The sequence below is a fragment of the Melanerpes formicivorus genome, unplaced genomic scaffold, assembly GCF_026170545.1.
Source record: "Melanerpes formicivorus ecotype bairdi unplaced genomic scaffold, bMelFor1.0.p_v2 SCAF_14, whole genome shotgun sequence".
NCBI classification, from domain to species: domain Eukaryota; kingdom Metazoa; phylum Chordata; class Aves; order Piciformes; family Picidae; genus Melanerpes; species Melanerpes formicivorus.
In genome coordinates, this window is record NW_027142366.1 from 14,513,185 (window position 1) to 14,538,833 (window position 25,649).

Sequence of the window (25,649 nt, forward strand, 5' to 3'; positions counted from 1 at the left end):
CCAAAGTGAGACAGACATCTACTCAACCTATCCCTTGTCTGTCTCTTACTTCTTTGGTCTTGTGAGGTTGCTTTAATCTTAAGAAGTGTGCTGAAAAGGCATCAATAGTAAAACACCCACAGAGGCATGAAAATAACTGAATTTGGTCATATGAAGTAAAGCAAATAAAAACATGTATGTTTATTTCTTAGTTTTAACATGCTTGTGGTCAAAGGATGTAATGGGGGTAGTAAATATCTGCTAGCTAGGTAAAAATCACACAATGTCTTATGTCTGATGGGACTGTGAACAAGCTTAAACAGGTAAAGACTCTCCTGTTACATCTGCACAGATAAATTTCCTTTTGTGGTGCTTAGCTGTTAAAAGTATGCCAGTGTTGTGTTACCATCCTGATAAACACAGCACATCACCAGTTACAATATTCTGTTATTTCTCAGGTGTCTGCAAGCATCAGAGAGCTGGTTGGCTTCTTTTGCTGGTCTGAGTGCGGTGTCCCAGAGTGCAGCTTCTCATTCCTGATAACCTGCAGCAAAATAACCATTCTTTTTTTAGGCCCAGTCTATGTTGTCTTTGGTTTTGTTGTCCTTTTTATCTCTTCTTGCTCTTCATTGTGAGGGCATCACGTGTCTCTTCCTGTGTTTCTGAAAGAAAGTTTCCCCCCCTCAGAAAGGGAACAGAATTTCTGCTTGGATAACAGTTGGAGTTAAATTATTACCATTTCTAGTGATTCTTAATCCTAGCCTTACTCTGACTCTGGCTGGTAACATCTGGAGCTTGTTTCAAGTTTGGGTCAGACCTGACTGTAATGACATTTAAATTGAAGCTCTCTGCTTCAATTCTGTCAGTTTGAGGTATTTAAAAAAAAAAAAAAAAAGGGGGGGGGGGGGAGAGAGAGAGACTTTTAGATTAGAAACCTTTAAATAATGCACACATGTTGCAGATGCTTTTTTGTGTGTACTTCTATTTCTTGAGCAAGTTCTCTTAAATTGTGTCCTCCCAGCTTCTGAGAGGAGAAACATACTTTGGGACTCTTAATTGATTTTCTCTCTCTCGCTCTCTCTCTTTTTCCTTGTTCTTAAAAAGATCTGGAGTTGAGGGATTGCCAGGAATTACATAGTACAAAGCTTGTGGTCTACCTCTACATTTGGATTTATTCCTCTCCTCCCCTGTGATCCACTGCCATGCACTGTCCCGTACTTGTTTCCTCCAAGGAGAACTGTTTGCAGCTTTAAAATCATGGAAAAGTAGTCAAGCAAAAAGAGGAAATGAGATGAGGATCTGGTAGTGGGGAGGACTGACCAAAAAAAAAGTATCTGCTTTTGTGTGCTCCAGGGCTGTATTCAAAACATTGAGAGGATTTGTAGGATAAAAGTTAGAGCAGGAAATGTAAATGAACTAGCTAGAGCAAAGAATGTGTGAGTAGTAAGGGTTTCTGTCCCAACTGTGAGTGAGTTTGGAGTGGCTGATGATGACACAGGCCACAAGTGCTACATTATTAGTGAGAAAAATAAAGGGTGGAGAGAAAACTTAAGGGACTTATGGTTTTCCTGAGACAAAGGAAGAATCATTCATCATCAACAGAATAAGGAATTTGAGATGCAGCTTAATTCGGTGGTGATGTTTATACCAGCTTCTAGCCAGAGGCAAAGCAGGAAGGCAGTAATTAATTTTGGAAGTCCTCAAAATTTGCTTCAGATGAGTGGTGCTAGCAAGGGAGCAAAAATAGAAGCAGTTGGGAAGATCTGCCAGAAAGAATAGGGTATTGAGATTGGGAGTGTACTTGTGGAATTAGGATGTTTTGCAGAGGATATAAGAAAGCTGTAATTCACTGGGTGACGTGCAGTAGTCAGCTGTTTTAAAACACATTTTCAACTCTGTTTTGTTGCCTTGCTGCACTAAGAGCAGTTGACCAGAATGCTGTTGAAACACTGTCTGAAGAATTGGCTCATGAAACAAAAAAATCAAAGGTAACGTGTAATAAATAAGAAAGTAAATACGCTGCAAACGTGAGCAGTGAAGTATAACTTCCTCTGCAGAATGTGGTTTTGCTCCAAAACCTGCTAGTTATAACTGCTGCCACATGTGAGCTGACTGGCTTTCCAGAGGAAAAGCAGAAGAATTTTGAACTTGCTTTGTCTCTTTTTTTCCAGGAAAAAACTAATTTGCCTGGTTATTTGGGGTGGTGACATGTCAGGGCATTAATGAGAATACTGAAATACAGGAGCCTGGCAAGGAGAAGCTGCCTTCTGCTCGCTGAAGGGATCCTACAGGAAGGTTGAAGAGGGACTTTTCATGAGGGTGTTGAAGAACATGACAAGGGAATGGTTTTAAGCTAAGGGAGAGTAGATTTAGATTGGATCTTAGAAAGAAGTTATTCAGTACAAGGGTGGTGAGAGCCTGGAATAGGCTGCCCAGGGAGGTTGTGGATGCCTCCTCCCTGCGGATGTTCAAGGTTGGATGCCTTGAGCGACTGAGTCTAGTTGAGAGGTGTCCCTGCTCGTGGTGTGAGGGTTGAGGTAGATATCTCTGAGGTCCCTTCCAAACTAAGCCATTCAGTGAGACCCAGCAGATAAAATGAACTGTCTAAAGCAGCAACCTTCTGCCTTTCATCCACTTGATTGTGCTGTGAGATGAAATCTAAATCGTGTAGGTGCAAAGTCTCATTTCTTGAACGTGCCTCTCAACTTTCTGTTTCTAAAATAGTTGTTTGCACGCTTTGCATAAAGCAGAAAACTTGGAAGCTTGCAGCTGCAGATGCTCCTCTATGATGTGAGTGGGGCAAAAAGCTCTGTGTGTGCTAAAGGATGGTTTTCAAAATGAGCACTGCTTTACAGGTGCTTCAGCATGCATCAGTAGAGGCAAACAATAATTTAAAACAAATCCCAAGTGCTTGATTTTTGAGATGTGAATTCAGCTCTTCTCACCTAATAGGGGGGTGGAGGAAGTTGCAGTTTCTTTGCACTTGTGTTAGGATTTGAAAAAGCAAGCTAGCCTCAAAATGTGTGTATGGTTGTAGCTTGTTTAATGTATGCTGTTTCCTCTAGAACACAGAGTAAAACTTCATTTAACTAAGAAGTGGACTTGGGCTACGTGGTCAGTGGCAGCCTTTTGGGCACCAGAACAACTGGTTGGCTACTGAACACTGAATAGTTAAAGAGGAAAAGGCTTTTTTGCTCACTTTTTAAATTTTCTTTTGTTTTCATTTAACACACCACTCTTCCCCCCCCTACCCCCCCAAACCTGATTTGAAATTGCTGACAAAAACCCCCAAAACAAAACAGTGATAAACTTGTCAGTGGAGTGTTTAATTGAGGATTGTAAAATTCCCTTCTGCATTCTTTTAAGAATTCCTTGGTAAATAATGGAAGCTAACCCCCAGGATTCTGTATGTTTTCTATATAAAGCAGTTTTTGGTCTGTTTTATTTGTTTGAAGAGTGTTGTTCTTCATGTAGATGGTATTAAATAAGTAACAGAGTTTAGTGCTAATTTTGGTGTCTGCTAACATTTTGATGTTTTCAGTACAGCAACTTGCATCTTCAAAGCAATAAAGAGAAGCTGATCTTCAGAATATTTTAGAACAATAAGCAACTCTTTCTCAGAGCTTAAATAATTATTTCCCTGTAGAAAGCTTGTCAGAATAGAATGGGAAAATAAAGCCTAAATCCTATTTAAAGAAAGCATAAATGGGTTTGGGACCTAACGGTTGTGTTGTAGAGACTGAGGAAGACTTTTTTTTTCGGTCCTCTGTTAAGGCTTTTATAGTTATTTCTGATTGCTAGTGTTTGTGTCAGCAAGTGAAAGGAGGCAGAGTAGCCACCTGACAGGTGATTCAGTAAATTAAGGCTGGCCAGAAGTACAGTGGCTGGGGTTTGTTGGGAGTGTCCAGAGCCCAGAATCTTCATGGGGGCTCTGGCCAAAATGGGGACACTTCTGGTATAGGAAAGGGGACTTCTATGCCGAGTGGGAGGGGGTAAACGAAATCACTCTGGTCCCTGGGGCACCAGACCTGAGCCTTTTACCTGTCTGTTCAAAGCCCAGGGACCTCACCAAGTCCACGGTTTCCCAGCTAGGCACTCTTCCCATGTACAGTCATTCTCTGCTTGTCGTCTTTTGCTCGGTGTGGCTTTTGTAGAACATGGAACGGTGCTAACAGATGAGGTTGGAAAATTGATCTTATTGAGTAACAACCTCAAAAACTTATGGGAACCAGGTATGTCAGGCATTTGGGAAACTGGTGGAGAATAGAAAGCTCTGAAATCTGTGTCTTGAAAAAAAACAACAAAAAACCCCACCTTCTTGTCCAGCTCCTTGTTAACAAAAATAAACAAATAAATACAATTTTGTTTATTCTGCAGTTGACAAGTTTAGATAAGAGCATAATTACTTCTTGTTAATTACCCTGAAAACAAATGGCAAAATAAACCCAACGTGTACATTATATTTGAGGGGCACGGGGGGAAGGTTAGTAGGAATCTCTTAAAATAGTAGTTTGCCATCATACTTGAAATGTATGTGAATAAACATAATGAAAATTGAATTTCAATAGCTGATGTTGCCAGCAGTAGCCCTCGTGTTGCCCGGAGGAAGCAGTGAATGTTGCTCTGTTACAGGACGTGCACGTGTGCACGTGTGTCAGTTCACAGAAAGCACTTCACACAGAAAACCCCAAACCTTGAATGCTTTAATTGTTGCTGTCGTTTTCCCCACGGTTAATCTAGACTTGTAAAAGTGACCCTGACATGGGGTTAGGATTTATCAGCACCGGGCAGACCTGCACTAATTGGTTCAGCCCTGCGCATTCCTGCTGTGGCCGCTGCTAATCTCCCATGCAGGGCTGCCGTGGCTCAGATGGGCTGGGAGGTGAAGCCATCACCTGTGGGCGTGTGGCAGGGTGGAGAGCCCTGGGCTCATCCTGCTGCTTGTCCCACACTGTCTGGATGACTCTTGGCAACTGGGATTGTTTGTGTGTCGGGTTTTTTCCTGAAGTGGAAGAGAATCATGACTTGGTTGCACTCTGACTTTGAATGCAAAGTACTAAACACCTTTATGGTAGGCATGGGGGCTTTGTGTGTGTGTGTTTTCTATACCCAAGTTTATAGAGTACAAATATGTGTTCTGAGTCTTGAATTTAAAATTGACTCACTAAACTTTAGACTGGCAACAGGTTTCTCAATATGAATGTTCAAAGGCTTCTTATGGAAACAGTGCATTATTTGCATAAGATTAACCACCCTTGATTGAGCAAAAATTGTTTAACCCGGTGTCTTGAGGTCTGTCAATAGCAGATGCTTATGTTAAGCGTTGGGGCAGGGGAGGCATGGCAAGTTCCCTTCCCTGCTGTGCTCAGCCTGAGGGTGTCTGAGCCTCTCTAGGCTGCCTCCCTGCTTTTTCACTGCTCTTGATGGAATCTGATTCCATTCATTGCTTTGCCTTCGGAAGTGAATGGGGAATAATGCATGCTTTGTATAAATTCACTCTGCTTCTGCATCTTGAACACTGAGTGCAGCCTGGTTAACAGCCTTGCTTTCCTCTTTCATCTTAAAAAAGGTGTAGGAGAAGTAAAGAAGTTGCAAGGAGGAAAATAAAGATCATAAAGGCATCAAATGGCCCTTGTAGCAGTAATGGTTAAGTAGACTAGGAAGTTTCTGACTGATCCTAGTGCTCTGGATAACAGAAGGAAAGATGTGCTAGAATTCTGCCTGAAAAGCCCAAGTAGCAGGAGTACGTGGAACAGGTAATGTTGGACCCTGAGAATGTGGAATGTAACATCAGAGGTCAGTTTGAAAACAAGAAAAGTTACTTTGTATAAGATAGTTAATCTGTGGCACTGCTTGCTGGGATATTGTTAATACTAGCCACGTCTGCTTGTTTGAAAAGTAGGGGTGCATGCTTATAGGGCTTTTTGAGAGGCAGAGACACCATCCACGCATCAGGAAATCTCAGATCCATGAGATAGAGGCCTGGGAGGGTGCCCTACAGCAGTGTCCTTCCTGTCATGTTCTCTTCAGCCTGCTGTGCCTTTCTTTGGCCAGTGTCAAACCTGTGTACTGTGCTTTGTGGACCTCCTGTTTTGCACTGCTGCAGCTGCCTTTGAGCCAGAGAAAGCTGGGAAGGTGTCCTGGTCTGTTTCATACTTTACAGAAGTTTCACATGCAGCATGAAAAAGGATTTTGTTTCCTTTAAACTCACATTCTGGTAGCTTTACAGAGAGCTTTACATTAAATAGTAGAAAATAATTGTTCTCTGATGGGTTTGTTTTTTCCCCTTCCATGCTACTCAGAATGTTTGTTCAGCATATCTTGTTTTCTCACCCGTAGTCACCTTTCTCTCTGCAGTGAGTATTTCCAGCCTGTTTTCTCTGTCCTTGTTTTTGATGAGTTTGTCTGTTCCATGAAGAAGTCAAACCAGCACAAAGAGTAGGCTTTATTTGCAGTTCTCCCTTACAAACAGTATCCTTTTTGCTTCCACATTATAATGCAGATTGTTGTAGTATTTAGTGCCCTGGGCTAATTAGAGCCCACAGCAGTTCTTTATAGAAGCACTGCTTCAAGTACAGAATAATCAGATCCTGTGCTTAGGAAATCCCAAGATCTTCCAGTTGTGCATCCTTACTGAGCAGGGTACACAGTGTGTGTCACAGCATTGAGCACCACTGTCTGCTTACCCAAGGACAAGATTGCTTTTTGCCAAACTGGCCAGAGGACTACCAGCTCACGTTTGTAGGTGATTTGGCTTGTGATTCCATGCTGCTTTGCCATAACAGGTACCTTTAAACCAGCTTTAGTAGTTGCATAGTTAGCCTAAAAGGTGTAATTTTTTTGTGAGCAGACTTGATTTACACTGCTTTACTATTCAGCAAACGAATTTAAGCTTGTTTTTGTCAAATGAGAAGGAAGTACCATTAACTCTGCTTGCTTTCTCACAATTGTATACCAGGTTTTACAGGTTTGTTTGTTTTTCCTTCTTCTCACAAAAGCCTGGCCTCCAGACTGCTAGCTACTAGTAATCACTGAGTCAGATTCCTGTGAATCTCTTTTACATATCTCTCCATTTCTCTTTACAGCATCAGATGAAGGAAAAAGAAGTAAAACAAAACCAGCATTAGCACTGGAGATTTGCTAAGGGGAGACTTATAAATGCATGACTGAAAAGAACAGGAAGCAATACTTAAGATCTTAGATGCTAAGTATGAGTCTCTGATGTGTTCATTGCAGTTTCTCTAGCTTGGAGCAATCTGCCCTGTTTGAAGGTAAATTAAGACATGAGGTTAAAAGTTAGGGTTTTTTTTTTCCCCCCTCCTGTTGTTGGTAAAATTAATTGCAGTGCAAAATTTGTATCACTCTCCAGTCTCCTCCTTTGCTAGGAAATGTTGACATTTGAACTCTAACATAAATCAACAATATTTTCAACAGTTTAAAATTCATGCTACCTTTCCATGCTCCTACTTGTGTGAAGTTCAGCATATGTGTGAAGACTGAGTTCAGGAGTGAGCAGTAAAACTAGCATTTGCTGTAAGTACAAATCCATTCTCAGACAGAATTTCAGAATCTGAAATAATGGGGAGTAATGTTTTGACTTCTACAAAGTAACCTCATGGAATCAGCCTTACTTCAGAGCTAGTTTGGGCAAGTGCTGTATGTGATTATACTAACCCCTGTAAGGCAACATTTTACATTGCTGTTAAACATGCAAAACCTTTTCTGCTGCTCAAGTTTATAGCAAGCGTTCAGTTGTAGTATTTACTCTGCAGTATTTGCACTTTCTGAAACTGTGGGCTGTATTTGTCCATAATGATAGAGAAGTTCTGAAAATGTAGCTGGCTGCCTGCTTAAGATTGTGCTGGTGCAGGTGATGAGTGTGTGTGCTTTTGACACTTTCACAGGAAAAGAGGGAGGTGCTAGTGGGAGCATAAACGGTAAGCCCATAAGGTGCTTGTTACTATCCAAATAAACTGATTTTAATTGCTGCTTAATTGTCTTTTTAGCAACACCAAGAATGTCATCACAGTGCTGTAGTGTGCTGAATGTAGTGTAGTATACACACATGGATGCTCTGTGCTGCTTGGACTGCCCTGGCTCCAAGCTGACAGTGTGTCCTTTTCTTCCCCAGGCCAGAAGTTCATTGTTCTTTGAGTAGTTTTTCAGCCTTTCTAATGATGATTGCCGAAGAGCTTAGCATTTGTTGTTGCAAGAGATAAGTCCATTACTCAGTAAAGCAATAAAACATAAAGAGGGGTGTGATACTGGAAAAATTGTTTAGGGTGTGTTCAGTAGGTTGGGATTGAGTGCTTCTCTTCAGCAAAGATGTAATCATGCTGCCATCTCTGGAATGCAGAGGCAAGACGTGACGAGTTTGGGTAGTTGCTTCTATAGGTTTGCTGCTCTAGATACAGTAAAGAGAAGGTAGTGCAAGCCTAGTAGCTGTTGCCATAATAGGTCATGACACTTCTGATGTTTCAGCCTTTCCTTATCCCAGGAGAAAATGATTTGTCTTGTCAACTATTCTCCTTACTAGGTTTTGAGTATTACAGGAGAGCCAGTAGCAATTTTCTTTCCTTTCTTCTGGATCTGATAATTTTCTAGAAGTGTAATGTAAACTAAGAAACCTCATCAGATTGAGAAAAGAAGCTATGAAAGATTTTTCAGCAGGCCTTCTCTTGCCCTTATGACTGCCAAGAGGTTGTGGCAGTGTGGAGTGGGTAAAGCCAGGTTAGTGAGACAGACAGTGGTACAGTCATTGTACCCCTGTACTCTGTGCTGGTTAGGCCACACCTTGAGTACTGTGTCCAGTTCTGGGCCACTCAGTTTAAGAAGGACATTGAGACACTTGAACGTGTCCAGAGAAGGGCAACAAGGCTGGGGAGGGGCCTTGAGCACAAGCCCTACAAGGAGAGGCTGAGGGAGCTGGGATTTTGTAGCCTGGAGAAGAGGAGGCTCAGGGGAGACCTTATTGCTCTCTACAACTAACCTGAAGGGTGGTTGTAGCCAGGAGGGAGTTGGTCTCTTCTCCCAGGCAGCCAGCACCAGAACAAGAGGACAGTCTCAAGCTGCACCAGGGGAAGTTTAGGCTTGAGGTGAAGATGAAGTTCTTCACTGAGTGAATCGTTTGCCATTGGAATGTGCTGCCCAGGGAGGTGGTGGAGTCCCCATCCCTGAAGGTGATCAAGAGGGGATTGGATGTGGCACTTGGTGCCATGGTCTGGTCACGAGGTCTGTGGTGACAGGTTGGACTTCATGATCTTTGAGGTCTCTTCCAGCCTTGGTGATACTGTGATACAGGTAGGTATCTGATAAATACATCAATGTACTGACGTTAAACTTACGCTGGTGCTGCTGTCTACCCCAAGTTCCTAAAACACTTGGGGCTTCAAACATGTATGAAAAACATTTCTTAAAATGAGAAGGCTGTCTGTGCAAACTCCTTCAGCAAGGGCACAAAGTTGTAATATGTTGGATAATTATAGGCGTGGTGTTGGTGTCCAGACTGAGCTCTGGTTTGTGCAGCCTTTCATTCAACACTGAATTATTCATACAGCAATGAGTATAACTGCTAAAAGCAGGCAGTCATTTAGTCACTGCTTTAGTGGATCTTTTGGGGTCACTTCTTAAATGGCAGCTTTTGGTCCACTGAGTAATTGGATTGATAATACCCCAAATACTTGATACATGTCTACAAGAAGTTTTGTTCACTTTTTAAGACTTCAAATTTTGTTTTGCAAAGTCTCCTCAGGCTGCTGATCTCTTGAAAGACAAGCAGATAAATGAGTTGCTGCAGCAAACTGCCTAGTTCATAGAGCAGGTTCTGTGGGGGCTATTTTTCCTCAGGTATTTCTCTGTCCAAAGTTACCTTATACCTCTTTTATTTTCACATATAGATCGCTTTCTCAGTAGGATAAAGTTCCAAGTACTATTTACTTTACAGACTGATATCTTTCATGGATGTTGTTTTAGTTTCAGGAACTTCTAATAATGGGACTGGTGAGAGGCCTTGAGCACAAGCCCTACGAGGAGAGGCTGAGGGAGCTGGGGTTGTTTAGTCTAGAGAAGAGGAGGCTCAGGGGATACCTTATTGCTTTCTTACAACTACCTGAAGGGTGGTTGTAGCTAGGAGGGAGTTGGTCTCTTCTTGCAGGCAACCAGCACCAGAACAAGAGGCCACAGTCTCAAACTGCACCAGGGGAAGTTTAGGCTCAAGATGAGGAGAAAGTTCTTCAGTGAGAGAGATGTTAGCCACTGGAATGTGCTGCCCAGGGAGGTGGTGGAGTCCCCATCCCTGAAGGTGTTCAAGAGGGGATTGGACGTGGCACTTGGTTCCACAGTTTTGTCATGAGGTCTGTGGTGACAGGTTGGACTTGATGATCTTTGAGGTCTCTTCCAACCTTGGTGATTCTGTGTGATTCTGTGTGTGTCATTGTTTTATCTAAGAATAGAATAGTCAGATAACCTATTAAAATGATCTTTTGATTCATTAGGTACGTTGGCACAATTTAAAACCAGTCTTGCCATCCTGTGTGCTGTCAAAACACTCCCTTTGGACAGGCAACCATAATGACAGGAGTACAGGGCAACAGCAATCTAATGATTGATCAATGTAATAAGTGGTGGCTGCAGCACTGCCGTCTGTCTCGTCATTGCTAAATATTTTGTAGGCATGGCAGAGATGAGTCTGCTTTCCGGAAGTTGTCCCATCCCAGTAATGCTTTCTTCTTCATTTACTGTCTTATGTAGCATCATCTCCTTCTGCAGGGCATTTGCAGTTCTCAGTCAATAATGCAATAATTATTTGTTTCAGATGACAATTAGAGGGCAAGGGACTTCGTATAATACTGTTTCTAATTATTAGTTGTTTTTTTAAGATCAAATGCTGGCTGCTTGCTCTGTAGTAAATAAATGTCCTTTCCACTTCCTTTCTTTCTTACTAAATTTGCAAAGGCAAAGTTTGAAAGCATTGAAGACCTTTAAACCTTGTGTCTGTTAGTTGTGTTACTCCCTCTGCTTGCAATACCTTTCTCCCTTAAACTGTAAGCTTGTCTCTTGCCTCCTCCTGATACATCTCTAGAAGACTTTTCCCTTTAAGACTTTGTCATTATCCTTCATAGCTTTCTTGTTTAGAGGTTTGCATCACTAGATAGACCTTTGGACACCAGAACAAGTAATGGAAAACTAATACAAGAAGGAACAAAAATAATAAATTAAAGAAAAGCCAATTGCCCATCATTTGCTAATGTGACAGCTTCTAGCTGGACAGTCAAATGACATGCTATTTACAAGTTAAGGAAACATCTGTGGCAGCAGTTACCTATACCTTGACATCAGTCTGTAGGACCTTTGGGTTTATGTACTCCCCTTTCCCTTCTTCCCATTCTATTGACCAAATGAATCTCCAGCTCTGACACTCATTTATCCTTTTTAAAGTGTTTTAGGTGAGTTGCTGTATTTTTTGATGCCTTTGGAAAGGCAGCCTTACTACAGAAATGTGTTGAAACCTCTTCAAATTTTCATTACAGTAGTTTAGGACTGTCTTGAAAGAATGAAACTCTGTAGGATGCTTTTCATTTAGTCCCTTTTCTCTTGAGCCCCTCTGTGCGTTAAGTGGTGTTTGTATTCTAACTGCAAGTAGGGATTAGAGGCCAAATAATTTCTCTTGCTTTTGAAAGGCTGAGTTCTTCCAAAGCAAATGAGGGGGAAATTTTGCTTTGAACTCTTCTAGTTTAGATTGATTATTGAAAGTCAATTTCATTGAGATCATAGAGCTGGGAACTTGGCTGATTTTTGGGGTGTGTGGTTGGGGTTTTGTTGTGGTGGTCTTCAGTTTTGTTTGTTTATAAACCCTGCCTCTTGGGAATAATGTCTAGTTAGCCTGGCTTTCAGAGCAATGATTTCCAGGCTTTTGGACAAAAAGCTGCTGGAGCCCACCGGTTTTCTTGTGAGCTGTCATTCCTGTGACATACAACACAGTCCCTTTGGTTCAATACCTGCAGGCTGCTTGCAGACATGGTCTGGGGGGGTCTTTGCTACAGAAACTTGAAGTTACTTGTCATGTTGTGTTTTCCTTTTAAAAGCAGCTATTTGTTTTTCTCCTTCACATTTTTCTGAGTTTCCTGTTTGCTTACAAGAGGTAGTATTTTTGCCTTAAGGTTTCTGATTGAGTCTCATCAGTGCTCTCTGCACCACCACAGTTTGGTAACTGCTTCAAACAGTTCCAAAGGCACTGTGTTTAGTGCTGGCTTTAGGAATTGTTCAATTTCTGTGTATCTTGATATGCTGCCCAACAGTTACAGTAGCAAAGGCCAGTTTGGTCATTAAAAAGGTGATATTTAATGTAGTGCTTGAAATCATGGAATGTTTCTTCATTATAACTTCTAGCAATGGGAGGTCATACTAAATTCTCTTCCCTGCCCCAGCCATGTGGCATTATCCACGTGATACTGGCATAATGAATTATGCACCAAAGAGGTAAACTTGTAGATGTTTAAAACAGTGATGCATTTAAAAACATTTGGGGTTAAAACTGTGTTCTGCAGTTGCAGAGGAGTTAAGCAGTGACAACTGAGGAGGTAGCAGCTCAGCAGGGCTGCCCCAAGAGGTCATTACAGGTTTCACTGCTTTTGAGGGGTCTAGTGACTTTGGACACGGACTGCATGTTCAATATGCAACTGATATCCTTTGATGTTGATTGAACTTGACTGCTACAAGACTGACTTGGCTCATTTTTCATTGAGATGCACATAGCCTGACTTACCTCTTAGAACCATAGATATTTTGCTCAGTTGGTCCCTTTTCTTGTTTACTGAAGCTTCATTCATCCAGTGGAATTCCCACCCACCAATTTCTTGTGTATGTGCATATGGTTCTATTTATATTAAAAAAAAAAAACCACAAAACAACCAACTAAAACCCCACCAACAAGCAACAACAACAAAACCAGCCAAGCAAACAAACAAAGCCCCACCAAAAATAGTATTAAAAGACCAAAAAAAAAACTAATTAGGTAGGCTTGGCTTCCAGAATGTCAATTTAGCCCAGCTACAGGAGAAAGCCTTGTGTTTTCCACTTCCATTCACCCCTAAAGATTGAGTCTATCATCAGTAAATTTGCTGATGACACCAAGCTGGGGGCAGGAGTTGATCTGCTGGAGGGTAGAGAGGCTTTGCAGAGAGACCTCGACAGGCTGGACAGATGGGCAGAGTCCAACGGCATGAGATTTAACGCATCCAAGTGCCGGGTTCTGCACATTGGCCACAACAACCCCATGCAGTGCTACAGGCTGAGGTCAGAGTGGCTGGAGAGCAGCCAGGCAGAGAGGGACCTGGGGGTGCTGGTTGATGGTAGGATGAACATGAGCCTGCAGTGTGCCCATGTGGCCAGGAGGGCCAATGGCATCCTGGCCTGTATCAGGAAGAGTGTGGCCAGCAGGAGCAGGGAAGTCATTGTGCCCCTGTGCTCAGCACTGGTTAGGCCACACCTTGAGTCCTGTGTCCAGTTCTGGGCCCCTCAGTTTAGGAAGGAGGTTGACTTGCTGGAACGAGTCCAGAGAAGGGCGACAAAGTTGGTGAGGGGCTTGGAACACAAGCCCTATGAGGAGAGACTGAGGGAGCTGGGGCTGCTTAACCTGGAGAGGAGGAGACTCAGGGGTGACCTTATTGCTCTCTACAACTACCTGAAGGGGGGTTGTAAACAGGCAGAGGTTGGTCTCTTCTCCCAGGCAACCAGCACCAGAACAAGAGGACACAGTCTCAGGCTGCGCCAGGGGAGGTTCAGGCTGGAGGTCAGGAGGAAGTTTTACACAGGGAAAGTGATTGCCCATTGGAATGGGCTGCCTGGGGAGGTGGTGGAGTCGCCGTCACTGGAGGTGTTCAGGAGGAGACTTGACAGGGTGCTTGGTTAGATGGGTTAGTTGATTAGGTGGTGTTGGATGATCGGTTGGACACGATGATCTTGAAGGTCTCTTCCAACCTGGTCTATTCTATTCTAAAGGCAGAACCCTGGATTTGAAGTTTGGAGCATCAAAGTCTTCAAGCTGCTGACAGCCATGGATGATTGAATTGTTCAAGAGGGGTTTGGATGTGGCACTTGGTGCCATGGTCTAGTAGTCATGAGGTCTTGGGTGACAGGTTGGACTTGATGATCTTTGAGGTCTTTTCCAACCTTGTTGATTCTATGAATTCTTGTCCTGCTAACCCTACTGGTAGTGGCACACCCTTGTTGTTTCTGGGATAGCCATGGAAATTCTGCATGGAGGTCTATGCAAACTGCCTGCAGTGACATGTAAAAGTCCTTGGTACTGGTGACTTCCATCGCGAGGCAGTTGTGCACGATCACTTACAAGCAAGGTTTTGGTATTGCTATTGCTTCTTCATTGTGGTCTGTTTAACCTCCAAAGGAAACAGAAATGTTTCATAACCTGCTAGGGAGGCTGCCTTGGTTTCTTCTCTGTGGTTGCCAGATCTAAAAGCTAGTGACAAACATTATCTATAATCGTTCAAATTTTGAGTATTTGGAGCAGGAGTCATGACTGAAACCTATGAAGTGAGTAGCTTGCTGTCATCATTGCTAAAGCAGAAGCAGTTTTCTGCCCTAACTTAATTGCTGCAAGAGTGAAGTCATTCTGTAGCTTGTGTCTGCATGTGACTGTAAGCACATGTTTATTGTTGAGCAGCGTATCCTACACTCTGGAGAGAGATGAAATTCTGCAGTACTCCTGCTTTCTAACAGGACTTATGTTGTGCCAGAAGTCACACAATCCTCACAAAATCTTGTCTGCTTCCTCATTAATAGGAAAAAAAGTATAGCAGACTTTGAGACTTCCTTCCCTGTCAATTTGAATTGCTGGGACCAGTAGAATTGGTAGAGTAATATCTGTTTCAGTGACATTGAGTTCATCTTATTAAACCATCTGAAACAGCACAGTCCTTTTTAACCATTGGTGCTATTTTTGTTCTGATTACTTAACAGTGTGAGTATTTGAGTGTGATAATGTTGAAGTCATAGTCCATAACTAAGAGATTTTTTTTGTTTGATTGTTGTTTTGTTTTGTTTAATACTTTGTGTGCAGGCTGGCATCCCATGGCAAGATTGTAGTTGCAGCCAGGTTTTGGGTGGTTCTTTTTTTAACCCTTAGCATTAATTGTAATAACCATTTTACTTTCATCTCAGCACTTCAGTGGCAGACTCAGTTCATGAGCAATGAAGAAATGTGTGTCTGCAGAGTCATTTATACATAATCCAGTAATTTGTCTAGGGTGACTGACACTTCTTAACTAACTTTCCAAACTATGTTGTCATGTGTCAGATTCTTTCCAGTTGCATGCCTTCATTTTTAGACTTAATTTCATTTTGGCATTCATGATCTTTCAGCAAATAAGTGAAAGCTCTTGGTTTGTTCAACATCATTAATATCTGAAATGCCTCTTCTTGGGAGACATCTTAATCTCCAGCACTTTGTCCTGGTTTGAGGCCAGGCAGACCCTCTCTTGCCCTTGAGAAGGGCGAAAGAATGACACCCACACCAATGGATTGCGAAGTGATGGAAAGTTTAAATGGAAAAGCAGTAAATGTTTTACAGAAGCTGCAAGCATAGTGACAAAAGAGTCCTAAAGCATACAGAGTCCCTTATAGCACACCCAAAGCCTCCTAGCACTTCCCTTCCCCACCCCACCCCATTAGGCTAGTCTCAGGCCAGCCAGGTCTGAGACTGCCCCTCCCCCTTCTCCTCCTAGCATTAGGCCTAGCCAGGCCTAAGAGGTCTTGAGATACTCCCCCACCATTACCTGATAGGGAGCATCTCCCATGAGAGCAGAGAGGGAAGAAAGAGGAAGAGAGAGACTTTGCAGATGAATTTATAGGGTGCAGGATACTATGAGTATGGAACACACTATTTCCTGTGTACACCTACTGGGCTGGACCCTCAGGACACTGGAGGTGTAGGCTGTGTGGCAGTAAAAGGAGGCACCTAACCTAAACTGCCACACACTTACAGATGTATTGTTTGTAGTGCAGTGGCATTGGTAAATAGAAAACTGTATGTTTCAGAAGAAGTGATCATCACTACCTGTTGCCTTGCATTCCTTTTTGTAATGAAATAATAACTATGAAGTTTTATGTGTTGCATTTTAGGGAGGCAGAGAGCACCTCTGGATGCTCTTCATCAAACAGTCCAACTGTGTCTGTAATTCTGGTACCAAAAGCTGCATTTTAAAAATGCTTTGCAATGCTGTATTCCCAGAGTTCATAACATTCCTCATTCATAAGGTCACTCCATGCTTTGTTGTTACACTTTCTTCTTTTGTGTAACTTGCATTAACTTCTGGTTGATGAACTGATTGTGTTTGTTGACACATTGTGGCTTAAGTTGTAGTATGTTTGGTAGGAAGGTTTTCCCAGCCAGTGTGGACAGGTATTTCTGTTTCTTAATCCTGTATTGTATAATTGAATCAGTCTTTGGCATGGTCCTGCTTGAGGCGAAGGAAAACATGTTTCTTAATTAAATCTTGGTATGATTTGACAATTCTTTCCTATGAGCTCTTAAAGAGAACAGAGGAAAATGTAAATTACTGGTTTTCAATGCTATCATTAGAAATAAGTGTTCTCATACTGTATGCTGGGGAATGGTGAACAAGGACTGTGTTTTCTTTTTGCAAAACAGCTGCTGCAGTAGTTGGGCTTTATTAAAAAGTTTCTAATTTCCTTTATTCACAGAAGCCAAAAACGTTCACTGGTGTTATCTGGGTTCCATATCTGCCAGCTGTGTTACAAAATGTGTGTCAGAAAAGGCAGCAGTGGCACACATTGTGATTCAGTTTTTCTTATCACTAAATAGTATCTCTCAGAAGCTGCCTCTGTCTTACATTGACTGCTTTTGCTGTGATCTCTTGTGCATTTTCTTCCTCCTCTCTAACTGCTCATGTTTTTGAGGGATGCAGAACTCGTAGTTAAGGACAGGCCTTTTCCCATAAAATACCCAGATTGAAATCCTCTATTAAAAGCGCATCCAAAATATTTTAGTGAAGAACTGACTATTCTTTGAGTGTTTACTTAGGCTTCCTTCTAGATACAAAGTTAGCCTGGAGAAGAGGAGGCTCAGGGCAGACTTTATTGTTCTCTACAACTACCTGAAGGGAGGTTGTAGCCAGGTGCAGCAGAACAAGAGGACGCAGTCTCAAGCTGTGCCAGGGGAGGTTTAGGCTGCATGTGAGGAAGAAGTTCTTCATAGAAAGAGTGATTGGCCATTGGAATGGGCTGCCCAGGGAGGTGGTGGAGTCACCATCCCTGGAGGTGTTTAGGAAGAGACTGGATAGGGTGCTTGGTGCCATGATTTAGTTGATTAGATAGTGTTGGATGATAGATTGGACTCAATCTCAGAGGTCTTTTCCAACCTGGTTAACTCGATTCTATTCTAAAGTTGCCTTGATGATAACTTGACAAAACCTGTAAAATACTCATAGTATAGAAGTAATGTATGGATGGATTGCTGTAGGCATAGCATGCTTCCAGGCACAAGTGAGCCAGAGGACAGCTTCCTTGTTAGACTCTCACCCTGTTGCTGGAAATCAACTCAGTGAGATCTTTACTTCTTTTCTTTTTGTCCCTTTCTCTGTTCTTGAGTTGCAGCAGTTTAAGCCTGTCCTCCCATTAATTCTGTTGTAATTTCTGTTTGTTTCCACTTGCTGTTATCCCACATTGCCAGTGCAGCTGACTGCTGGTGGGGCTTCTGCAGCTGTATTGCTCAGAGGCCAGACTTCTGCCAGCATTTTCCTAATGAAATTAAAACCTGGAAACATATTGGGTTTGCTTTTGTACTAATAATGAGAAGAGAGTGTGTGCTTCGTTGCTGGTGCTGCATACAGTACGTTTCAGTATGTACATTTTGCCCCTGCTTCAGTGAGGCTTGCTGCATCCTGAGAAGCTTATGAAAGCTGTGCTAGAGCATTAACTTTATGATCTTTGGCAGCCCTAATCCAGAAGCGGGTCTCTGGCCTGGTCTGTTTGTGTTCATGCTCAGGGCAGAGGTTACTAGTTCTGTGGCTTTACTGAAAGGAGTAGATCAGTGGAATGGGAACGCCGATTGTGTGTACTGTGAGCAGACGGAAGCTGCAAAAGCATGTTGCACACACCTACCGCCGCAGGTCTGTGAGGAGAGGGAGGACTGTGCCGCAGTTGGTGGCTTGTCCGGCTTCACTTTGGCGCGGCATTGCCGAAGGCCCGGCCATAGTTCCCTGGCTTTTCAAAGGCTTCAGCCCCCGCCCCAGAGTTCTACAGCTGCCTTCAGATAGGACCGGAGCAGCCGGGCCGGTCGGTTCCGTGCTCTTTCCTCCCCTGGGTGTCCCGAACGGTGGGTTCCGCGCTCCCTGCCCCGCTGGGTGTCCCTCAGACACCAGGCGGGTCGGTTCCGCGCGCTGTTCGCCGCGGGTGGGGGCCCTGAGCGGCCCGGCCCGCGGCGCGGCCGGCTCTGTCCAGGGTGCTGATGAGCCGGGCCGGGCGCCGCGAGGAGCGGCCCTGGGGTATTCCCACGTGAACCCTTCCCGAGGAGAGTCGCCGCATCCCGGGCTGCCCGCGCGGTCGGTAACCTGTGTGACGTTTTGGGGTGTGAAGGTGGTGGTGTTTACAGAAATCAATGGCCCTGGGGGAGTTGTGGTGTCCTAGAATGTGCAAATTAATTGCATGAAACTTATCAGACCCTTTAAAGAGTCTTTTAAGTAGTGCTTGTCCTTAGGATGGTTGCAAGAGGTTATAGTTTTTGTAGCTTGAATATATTTGCTGAAATGATCCATCAGCTTTTGATGTGCAAGCAACAGAGGGAGGTGTTCAGTTGTTGGATAACTTGGGAAAAGCTTGTTCAGTCAAAGCAATGAAGCTTTAAAACATTGCTGGTTTAGTTTATGGAGGTGTTATATGTCTCTTCTTTTGGTGGTGTTTATGTACTTCTTAAACAGTCACTGTAGCAAAACTCAATAGCAGTTTGTCTCTATTTAATGAGACGATTATGAGATGGTGACTATAAGGCCATTTGGAAACTGTAAGAATCACTTTAGGTGATGTCTGTTTGTAGTCTACTTTAGTACAGAGTTATTGCTCTGTAAGTTTTCATCTCTTTTGAGAGATTTTGCAGTACTGTCGTGCTCTCACTAGATGCTGTTTCGCACAAGTATGCCCTTTGTGTGTCTCATAAGCATTACCTGAGACAGGAATATTCATATAGTGGATTAATTTTTGCCTCTTTTCTTCTGTGTTAGCTGGAGATACAGATGATCCTCCAAGAATTACTCAAAATCCTGTCATTAATGGGAACGTAGCAATGGCTGATGGACATAACAACACTGAAGAAGACATGGAAGACGGTAAGTAAATATTTGATTAAAAAAGTGGGGGGTTGGCTTTCTGATTTTTCTGATATTTGAGGGCAAAATGGTCCATGTTTTGTCTGTGCCCTCTGAACTGCAGCTCATTAAAACCCAAAACCCTCTGTGGTTATGACTGGTGAGTTTCTGTATAGGCTTCCTTTTACCATAGCTGTACAATAAGATCAGGCTTGTGATTTTTTTCACTTACTTTCTAGGTACTCATTTAAAAACTGCTGAAAGTGGTGCTGTCCATTGTTATGTTTTGTGATATGTCCCTTTAAACCCACTGCAGCTGTTTCTTTGCTGAATAGTGTTTCTGTCAATTATGCAATTCTTTATGTCCTGCTCTCTTGCCAGTCTCTTTATGGTAAGTCACTGGTTCATCAGAGCTTCTTTGTGGACTTCCAGTGTGGTTAGGAGCTTTGACCCACTCTGTCGTGGGTCATCTTTTAGGGTTAAAATGTGTTTATTAAGCAATACTCTAATAGTTTCTGATTATCATATTTGAATAAGGAGTGTCTGGCTGCATCTTGGTGCTCTGCATTGACACAGAAAACAGTGTTGTTGCAAAATGCTATAATTGCAGAAACATGCCTGGAGCCTTGCATCACGTAAGTGGATGATACCTCTTTTCCAAGTCTTGTAAATCAGATTAGCTGCTTGCTGTTGCATTATTTACACATCAGTGCAATTGCTCTCTTGCTATCCTGGTTTGCAGCACAGTGTACGTGTATAATGGACAGCTTGGACATTCACAAGAGAGAGGGAAAATTAAGGGAGACAGTGGCTTCTTGGATAAACATACTTCATTTTCCACAGCTGCTGTTCGTAGCAAGTGGGATCAGTCTGAGCTGATAAAAGAGTGCATGAAGAGAATTTAGATACCTCTTCAGTGAATATCTTTGAGTTTAATGGTTCCTGTGAAAGAGGTGAGGAGTAGGATCAAAGGTTGGTGCTCCATAGAAACCAGCTTTGTGCTGAATTTCTAAGTTCAAGAAACTTCTGAAGTGGTTTTGTTCTTCCTGCTTAGCACAAAAAGCAGTGACTGATGAGACTAGAAAAAAGTGCAGCTCTTGTCCCCTTTGTGAGGCAACTAACTACAGGCATTGTGAACAAGTAACAGGGGCAGCAGCAGACCACCAGCAAGACTTTCAGATAAGGCTGAGTTCTCCTTAGCGGTGTGACTAGAACCTGTTGTTGCTATGTATGGTGTTTTAGCAAGGAAAAGAACCAGCTGAAGGAATGTGCTATGCTTTGTACAGAAAATGACTTTGTGAGCTGGAATAGCAGCTTCTGCAAATAAAATAAGAAATCATAGTATCAGTCAGGGTTGGAAGGGACCACAAGGATCATCTAGTTCCAACCCCCCTGCCATGGGCAGGGACACCCCACGCTAGAAACACTAGAAATACTAAAACCAAGGTTCTGATCAGATTTTGTTTGCAGGTGCATCAGTATTTGCAGCAGCACACAGAATTAATTGTCTTAGAAGTTCAAGTTCAAACAGAAGGTCCCTAGCTAAACAAGCTCACAGCTTTGCAATTACCTCCTAAAGTCTTGTTTCTGTGAAGAATTGCAGCAGCTAGGAGGCTTTTGGAAGCATCAGTCTTAGCCATATGCTAGCCCTGCATACCATATTTGCATCATTATTAAAATATTCATAGAATATTCAGCCAGTTTCTCCATTAATAATTCAGGTTCAGAATATTTTAATAACCTTAGTGTACTTTAAAGGTAGCAACATTCACTAAGAGAAAAAAGGAATCTGCTTTTCTCAAAGGTATAAACGCTTAAATATGTATTTCAGTCTTAAAATGGATCACATTCTGCGCTCAGATCTCTGATTTGAAGGATCTTTGTCGTATCAAGGTGATAAATGTGATATTTGTCTCATCAGTGGAAAAAAAAAAACCTCTTGGATGCAGCTGATATAATCCATTGCATGTAACCTCAGCAAACATTGTCAGCTGGGTCTGTTCATTTTACCTTGGGCTCAGGATCATGCATCATAGTCATAGTTAGAGACTTAGAGGAGCCTTACTTGCCAGTCACTGCTGAATTGTGCTGCTGCCAGCTGCAGTCCTCTCTTGGAAGCTGGAGGATATGTCTGTGATGGTGAAAGAAAGCTTTTATTTAGCTTTGTGTTCAGGATACTCATCACACTTGCTGTTTAAACTTAATTTTGTAAATATAATTCCCATTTTAATCGATTACACTTGCTAAAAATACAGGCTGCCTGGAAGGAGAAGGAGGTTGTTATTTTGAGGGGTTGTCTTCTGTATTTTCTATTTTAGGGTTGGTCTATGTTAGGAGACTGCATTTATGTGGAGTAGTTACTAGTGACTGCTCAGATATCTTACTGAGGAGTACCTTTCTCTGGTGAGCTCTCATGCACCAGCTTTCCTGAAAAGAACTCAGAAATCCAGGCAAACTTTCTGTGAAGCCTCTGCAGATGCTGCGTGGGCTGCGCTTTTAGCTGACACTGTAGCAGCGCTGCTGCATTCTTGTACTGAAGCGCTCTGAATGCTGCTGCTTCAAAGGAGGCAGAAAGCAAACTTGCTTGGCACATTCTTCGGAAGCTTAGGCTAAGGCCAGAAGCACTGATTTCAATGATGAACAAGGAGGAGTTCTGGAGCTGCTTTGAGGTAGGTGTGGTGCAAGGCTCAGTTTTAAAACCATAACGCAGTTACCAGTTTATTGATTCTGCCTCCAAGCGAAGTTGGAGAGGGTAGAGCTCCTTCGGCTGCAGCCTTGTCTAGCTCTTGGTCAAAGGAGACCAGCTCTCTACTCTGTCAACAGACAAGTGAGTAGGTAAAACAGGTAGGGAACAGTTTGTAGGCAGGTGATAGGCTACTGGTTAGCTACACTTACATGTAGGAGGGGAAAAAAAGAGGAGAAAATAATTCTGTGAACTGTTCTGTTAGTGAGGATTCTGACAGCACTGGGTAGTGTGAAGGTCACTGCAGTTGTAGAGGAGGGAGAAAAGCTGTTTTCTATGGTAGTATTATTACTTTTAAGAGATACTTGGGAGTTTTTTGGCTGTCAGTCCATACACAAAGAAGATTAGCTGTGCTACCAAGATTAGGATCAGCAGAACAACTGCTTGGAAAGAAAGCTGTCTTACAAAGCAGGGGAATGAAATCTGTCAAAGCTCTCTGGCAGTTGTGGTCAAAATTTTGCTTGTTTTCTGGATTGCAGTGTGTATTCTTTAAACCATTACATGCTGTTATCAAGAGAGTTTCACTTTTTAATATGAACCTGGTTTGAAAAAGAATGGTTCAAGACAGTCTCTGCTATGCAAAGCTGTGAGTGAAGGACTGCTTTCTTTGCACAGGAATAACACATCTGTTGTATACTGTGACCTTGTTGCATAACTTGATCCAATTTCTAGCTTGGTGTCATACCTCAGTGCTTTTGGCTTCAAGTGTCACTGGCTGTGCAATGTACCTGCTCCAGTTCTATGTTACCAGAGGCTGGTGTGAGAAAGGTGGTCTGACCATGGGTACAGTTTGCAGCCTTATATGCTACTCAAACCTCCTTACACCCAGTAGCAAAGTTCTCCATGTTTCATAGGTGTTAAGCTGGAACCATAGAAAAGGAGGGGAGTGTCTTATGCACACTCTGTACTTCATCCCTGCCCTGTAAAATTGTTGGAATAAGCTGTAGCTTTTTCCTCTAAGAGGCATGTCACAATAAAGAGAGCCCAGCCTTACGCCTTCCTGAAGCTGTTGCAGTCTCCAGTACCCTGTTATAGTTGTGTACAACAGAAGCAGAACAGATTGTGGTATATGAGGAACTGGGGATGTGGGAAGAAGGCAAAATTAGTTTAATTGTGTGTGTCAGAATAAGCTATTAAAAAAAAAAGAGTGTCTCATTTAACTTTGTTTTGGAGCAGTAAAAATCTTTACAATTTTCACATACCACAAAGAGTGAAGGACCCTCCCTGCTCTTGAGCTATTCTTCAGCAAACTGGTGTGAGGCTTTCAAAGAAACCTCAACAGCCAGCCAGTGGGGCTCATCTGTTGCAAGCAGAAAATATCTGAACAGTGACTTGGCATCCACAGGGCAGGTTGTGAAAATCCTTTGCCCATCTTGATGCATGCAAGGAGCTGACTTAAACTGGGCTGTGAAGACGCTACACAAGGAGAGTTAGTGGGCTGTGATTTATATTGTAAAGCATTTGATGTCTCTATCTTGCTGTACCTTCCAGTATCTGAAGGGGGTTTACAAGAAGGCTGGGGAGGGACTTCTCAGGATATCACGTAGTGATAGGACTAGGGGGAATGGAATGAAGATGGAAGTGGGGAGATTCAGGCTGGACATGAGGAGGAAGTTCTTCCCCATGAGAGTGGTGAAGCCCTGGAATGGGTTGTCCAGGGAGGTGGTTGAAGCCCTGTCCCTGAAGGTGTTTAAGCCCAGGCTGGATGAGGCTCTGGCTGGCCTAATCTAGTGTGGGGTGTCCCTGCCCATGGCAGGGGGGTTGGAACTAGATGATCCTTGTGGTCCCTTCCAACCCTGACTATGATACTATGATACCTGCTGTGTTAGAAGGAACTTGAGTGGTAGCAAATTCTAGTCCTGAGGGATCACTTAAGGAAACAGTATCCAAAAGGAATGTGTTTCAGTGCTCTCTTCTCCTGAATGGTGTTGGCAGTGCAATGAAAAAGAAAAAGATGCTTCAGTTGCTGAGCAGTTCAGTGCCTCTCAAGGCTTGGGGTTGGTTTTTCTCATGGTTGTTTTCAATATCCTACTGCATAAAGGATAACTCCTGTGGCCTGATTCTTGAACATGGCGTTTTGAAGCAAAGAGCACATCAGGATTTGCAACTGGTTTTGTGTTACAGATACAAGTTGGCGATCAGAAGCAACCTTTCAGTTTACAGTGGAACGCTTCAACAGATTGAGCGAGTCAGTTCTCAGCCCTCCCTGCTTCGTACGCAATTTGCCATGGAAGATCATGGTCATGCCGCGACTCTACCCGGACAGACCGCACCAAAAGAGCGTCGGCTTCTTCCTGCAGTGCAACGCTGAATCTGATTCCACGTAAGGCCCTTTAAATGATTGTACAGCTCCTCATTTGGTACCAGGTCATCTCTACTGCAAGAAGTACAAACATCCACCAAAACGCTTCCCGCGAGAGGAGAGAATTCTTGCCAAGGGTTTGAGTCCCCATTTTCCTCCCGTCTTTGTAAATCCCAAAGCGTCCTCCCTTTAGGAGGAGCTAAAAATAGCTTGTGTAGCCACAAGTTTGGGGGGGAACTTAGCTACATTTCTGTTTGATTGCTGGGGGGAAAGTCTCAGGCCATTGCTTTGGCATGGGAGAAGTTCTAGGTTTATTTCAAATGGAAGTGGTACTTCTGTAACCCTGATGGACTATAAATCCTGCCCTGTAAAGCATGTGAGCAGGTAGCTGCTAGCAACTGAGGCATAGCAGTGCATGATGTAGTCTTCACCTTGAGTCAAGCTCATCACTCAAGTGAGACATAAACGATCATCAAGAAGTGATGCTGAGGAAAATCAGTGTTGGGGAGTTTGTCTTGGGGGTGGGGGGAGGGTAGAAGCCCAATCTCCTTCCCTTAGCCAAAGCCTGAGTTATAACAATGTAGACACCAAGACTAGTTTGAGTTGGCCTATCCATCTGCATTAGATCAGAAATAGCTCACTTCACCGAGCAGCTGGCTTCTTAAACCGCTGTTACCTGCAATTGCATGGTAGTACTTTAACACCATTGCCCTAAGAAACTGTTCATTCCAGCTTCACGTTCATAGTTTGGCTTCAGAAAGCCCTGGGTATTCATGACCTCAATAGCAATTAACCAAATCTTAATGTCTAATAAGGAGAGGAAAAAATTAACAATCCTATAGGAATAATAATCCTGCATATGAAAGTAATGTACCAGAAATCTCTTAAACAAAATATATATATATGACTATAAAAAGCTTGGCTTTGAGTTGCAAATATTTCTTCTGTATTTATAGGTCATGGTCTTGTCATGCCCAAGCAGTTCTCAAGATAATAAACTACAAGGATGATGAAAAATCATTCAGTCGTCGTATTAGTCACTTGTTCTTTCACAAGGAGAATGACTGGGGCTTTTCCAACTTCATGGCCTGGAGTGTAAGTTACTGGACATGTATTAATCTCTTACTAGAGGAGGGGAGCACTTTTAAGCTTGCACTCCTGAATAGTGAGATACCTGTAGAAAAGTGCTTTTCCCATGCTGTCACTTTCTGCTGTCACTGCTGTAGATTTTCTCTTTCAATGTCTTACAAATGTCTGTACTTAATTATTGTAGATTCTACTTAGATTG

General features: G+C 42.9%; 1 protein-coding gene across 2 annotated transcripts in view; it reads left to right on the forward strand.

Annotated features, from left to right (window-relative positions):
- USP7 (ubiquitin specific peptidase 7) overlaps nucleotides 1–25,649 on the forward strand; it is a 77,456-nt gene that overhangs the window by 15,835 nt on the left and 35,972 nt on the right. For both annotated transcript variants that reach the window (XM_068147151.1, XM_068147150.1), the window contains exons 2-4: nucleotides 19,233–19,337; nucleotides 24,184–24,382; nucleotides 25,318–25,456. In XM_068147151.1, the coding sequence (XP_068003252.1) occupies nucleotides 19,233–19,337; nucleotides 24,184–24,382; nucleotides 25,318–25,456 (443 nt within the window). The remainder of the gene's footprint in view (nucleotides 1–19,232; nucleotides 19,338–24,183; nucleotides 24,383–25,317; nucleotides 25,457–25,649) is intronic.